The 4,644-nt window shown below is 17.5% G+C and overlaps 1 protein-coding gene across 1 annotated transcript; it reads left to right on the top strand.

Annotated features, from left to right (window-relative positions):
* Positions 1-564: 564 nt before the first annotated feature.
* MKS88_003957 (uncharacterized protein) lies at positions 565-997 on the top strand (the record flags this gene model as incomplete). The annotated part of the gene is made up of 4 exons (XM_067217096.1): positions 565-625; positions 648-714; positions 751-819; positions 895-997. The coding sequence occupies 4 exons, from the start codon at positions 565-567 to the stop codon at positions 995-997; spliced, it is 300 nt and encodes a 99-aa protein (XP_067072765.1).
* Positions 998-4,644: the final 3,647 nt, after the last annotated feature.

Raw genomic sequence — 4,644 nt, forward strand, 5'->3', positions numbered from 1 at the left:
TTAAAAATTATAATGTTTATTTGCTATACTATATTGAATAATTGAACTAAACATTTTGAACATTTATGAATCATTTCAAATTACATTATTTTTATTAAATTTTTTTTAAAATATCATTAAGATAACAATAATATAATACATTTATAAAGTTATTATCTCTTGTCTCTGTTGTAAAAAGAATAATAATTTTATATGTTTTATTATGTTTTTATAAATGAATAAAAAGAAAAAATAATAAAATAAATATAGTAACTCTGGTAATTTAAATAATATTATATCATATATTGTTCATTCTTTTAATGCTGAATATATTACAATTTTAAAAATATATATCATGAAATAAAAAAGTGCGTCACTTTTTTTTATTAAAATTGGCACCTCTATCCTTTTAACTTGTATATATCATTTTAATTATGAAGAGATATGAGAATATTATTTAAGGATATTTGTATTTTTAATTTTTCTGCTTCTTGTTTTTATTAATACCATTTTTTAGAATAAAATTTCTTTCTTTTAAATAATAAATATTTACTTTTTTTTTATTAAAATAGGTTTAATATATTCATGGGGAAGAGTAATATTATTAGAAAAGTAGATTTAAGAAGTTATAAATTACTAGCTCTATGTAAACAAATAAATTGATTCAGATGTTGTATATCTAAAAGTAGTACCTAATAACAAAGAGAACAAGGATGTTATAACTAACATTGAATTGTGAGACAAATGAATAAACAAAAAATCAAGTTGAAGTTCATTAGATAAGGAGGAATTTGATAAAAAATGTGAAGTGTATAAAAAGTCAACATATAGAGGAAAATTGTAAAAGTATTTCGAATGTAAGTTGTTCAAACTTCTGGATTATATAGATTTTATTAGAAATAATCCCTCAGTTAGTGATAAGAGTTACAAAAAAATAGTATCAAAAGAATACGGATTACTAATGAGAGTACCTGCCAAATTAATCACATGGGGATTATTATCACCGTTAGAAGTTTAATTTGTAAGGAACCAAAAGATTGTGCTCTTGATTTTTTTTTTATTTTGCATATTATTTATTATATTAATCATAGATTCTGATTTTACATTTATAAAAATTAGAAAACATAAAAGAATTATAAAGAGTGAAAGGAAAAATAAATAATAATAAATATGTTTCATTCTTTAGAATATTCATTAATTTGAAGTAAAAAATGTTTTATATATAAGCATATCCTTAATAAACATACAAGTAGTAGCTGAAGTGTCATAAAAAAATTTACATAATATGACATTTTATATAATAAACTTATTAAGAATATGTTCTTATTTTTTTTTTGAATTTGTATGTTTTATTGTTTTTTAATTTGTATTTTAATGTATTGTTCCAGCTTAATTACATATTGTATAATAATGTGTGAATTTAAGTATTTATACATATTATTTGTAAAAATATACGTTTATTAGTTAAATTTTATATATAATGGACATTTTAAACAATTTTATCCAAACTACATATTAATCTATATTTGAAATATAAAAAATGCACCTTAATATTTTATACTTGTGATAGAATAATATCATTGTTTATTGAAACAATTAAAAAATGTATAATTAATTTTATATTAAAAATAAATGTGACTTTTTATGTATATAATAAAGTTAAATGAATTTGTTTTGTTCAATTAATGTATATTTATACATTAACGTAGAAGAAAACGTAATATTTATTCTACAATATTTTGTTTTTATGAGAAATGTATTATAGAAAGCATATATTATAAAATTATTTTTAGCATGTTTTCTATTTTTTATTTCTTTGAAGTTATATGAAATTTTAAATATATAAATTAATAATATACTTTTATAATAGGGAAGGCTTATAATTATTTGCTAATTTTTTAAATTTCATTATTCATAATTAAATGAAGAGTTAAAAGCATATATTGTTTTATTTTTATTCTTAATTGTAGTGTTGATTATTTTTTGAAAAGTTGAATTAAATGTGCAAGATATTTAAAATTTATAATTAAATACATTATATTATTTTTTTACCACCTCCCTGAAGGTTTATGTTAATTAAATGTAATCATGTATTAATAATAATATCTTAAAATTCATTTTATAATATGTCGTAATTTTTTTATAATAAATGACTTTTAAAAAAAGTGTTATATATCTATGAAAATAAATATTTTCCTCAGGGGTAATGAAAATGAATATATCTTTTTTCTTTCAATAATATAGTTGTGTTTAGATAAATTCATACATATATGTTGTATTTTTTACACTTGTCTATAAATATAATATGTAAAGATTTAATAAAACCTTAAATACTATACAAATAAGTATAGTTTATATTGACAGGTATTAATTTATACAAATTAATAACTTCTTAAGTAAAAATAAAGTAAAAAAAAAAGACAATTCATTTTTTATAAATAATATATAATTACATAGTTTTCTTCATATTTGTTAGATATATTCAATAAGTTTTATATAAAATATTATTCATTTTTTTGTAGAATGTTTAATTAAATTAGCATAATGCATAAGGTTATTAAAAGCATCCTTTTTGGAAGTAATTTTTATTTATGATAATAGATTTTTTATGAATTCAAATAAAAATTACAATATAAAATTTACGCAAGTTTCCATTATACTATATAAATACACTTTAAGAAGTTATGTTTAGTCAATTAAATAACAAATGATAGTATATTTCAATGTAAAAGCATATTTTTTACATAAAAAAAATGAAATTATTATGTATATATTTTTATGGAAGAAACGAGTAATACCATTGCTAATACAATATTTAATAAAAAATAAGTATATATATTTATATATATATTTCAGTTAATATTACGTGTCATTTATTTTATTGAAACATATCATTATGTTTAAAAAATTAAAACACATGAAAGAATTCAAATGAAGTTTTTTTTTTTTTTTTTTTATTTTGAAAGGGAATAGAGAAAAATAAATTATGAATATAAAAATATGTTCTACCTTATATAATGCCTATTCTGTTAAAATCAATTTAACAATTAATGTATCTATATATATTTTAAAATTTAGAAAAAAAATCTGTAAAAACATTTATTACAAATGTTTACTTTCCAGTGCACTATGTAATAACCCTTCTTATATTTAATAGTAACATAAAATAAACCTTAGTAAAGATTTGTATATTATAAAATTTATTTCATTCCATTAACTCTTATATAATATATTTGAAAATATATTAAAATTTAAAATTATCAAGCAATTATATATATATTAGATATAATAATAGTTTCAAATTATAATAAAATATTATGTACCTACTAAATTTGAATCATCTTAAATAAATGTGAACCTTAATTATTAAAGAAATGAGATCGAAGAAAAATTAAAATTATTTTTTGTTGTTATAAAACTTCTAATATCCATTAAATCTGAGGTGAAACTCATATATAGCTGAAAAGTAATATATATAATTTTTATTAGATTTCCTGTTTTATATATTAAGTGAAAGTTATTTAATATCCTGAACACTGGATAATATAAGCATTATTATCTATCTTAAAAATAAATTAATATCATATTAATTTTCATTACGATTATTATTTTTTTATTTATAAAACATTTTCTGATCTTAAAATAAATGCTATATCACAGGAAAAATTAATTGGAAATTTATATTATATATAATAGACTACATTTTACATAGTAAGATACAGTAAACTAATCCATGATTTTTATATATTTATTTAGAGTTTTTTTAAATTTTAGATAATATTTTATTTAATGCTTAAAAACAATATAACATTTAAAAACAAAAAAATAATAATCAAATTCTAGAAAGTAATGTAAAATGTATTATTCAAAAAAGCTAGAGAAAAAAAAATAAATTAAATTCTATTTATTTTTTATTGAAGCAGAGAAATAAAATTTATAGGAAAAAAAAGAAAAAAAAAAGAAAGTATATAAGTGTATAATAAAGAATTAGGACATTTATACCTCCTAATGTAATGTACGCGCGTTTAGTTCATATATAATGAATGTTTTAATTTGCTACAATTTTTTTATTTTTTTATTGTAAAAAAAACGGATATATAATATATGATATATATACATATATATATGTATATTATACACTAGTTTTTCTTTTAATGTAATATGTAATAAATTAACAATATATAGTTTTTGATGTAATGAAATAACAATGTAATATATAATATAATATAATAAAATAAGAATTGCTTTTGTTATGTTATTTTGAAATTATAAGCAGTATTTGTTTTTCTTTAATATAAAAAATAATTTAAGATAATAATATGGTATAGGTTGGCATATAGTCAATTTTTTGCTTTCTACATTTTTATCAATTGTATAATCAGAATTTACTACTGCAGTTGCATATATCCTATTTTTCCTTTACTTTTTCTGCATTTGCTTTCTTATTTTTATATATTAATTTATTTTTTAAAAAATTATATTTCATACTTGATTTATCATGATAACTTTCTCTTTTATGTTATTCATTATTTTAATTTTTTATTTTTTCACTGTTTTAGTGATATATCAGGAAAATTGACACATATATTTGATTAACATAATCTAATTTCACTCAAATACGGTTCCAATAGATTTTTTATTTTCCTTATCAATTTTTAGGATGTA

Source organism: Plasmodium brasilianum, chromosome 11, assembly GCF_023973825.1.
Source record: "Plasmodium brasilianum strain Bolivian I chromosome 11, whole genome shotgun sequence".
NCBI classification, from domain to species: domain Eukaryota; phylum Apicomplexa; class Aconoidasida; order Haemosporida; family Plasmodiidae; genus Plasmodium; species Plasmodium brasilianum.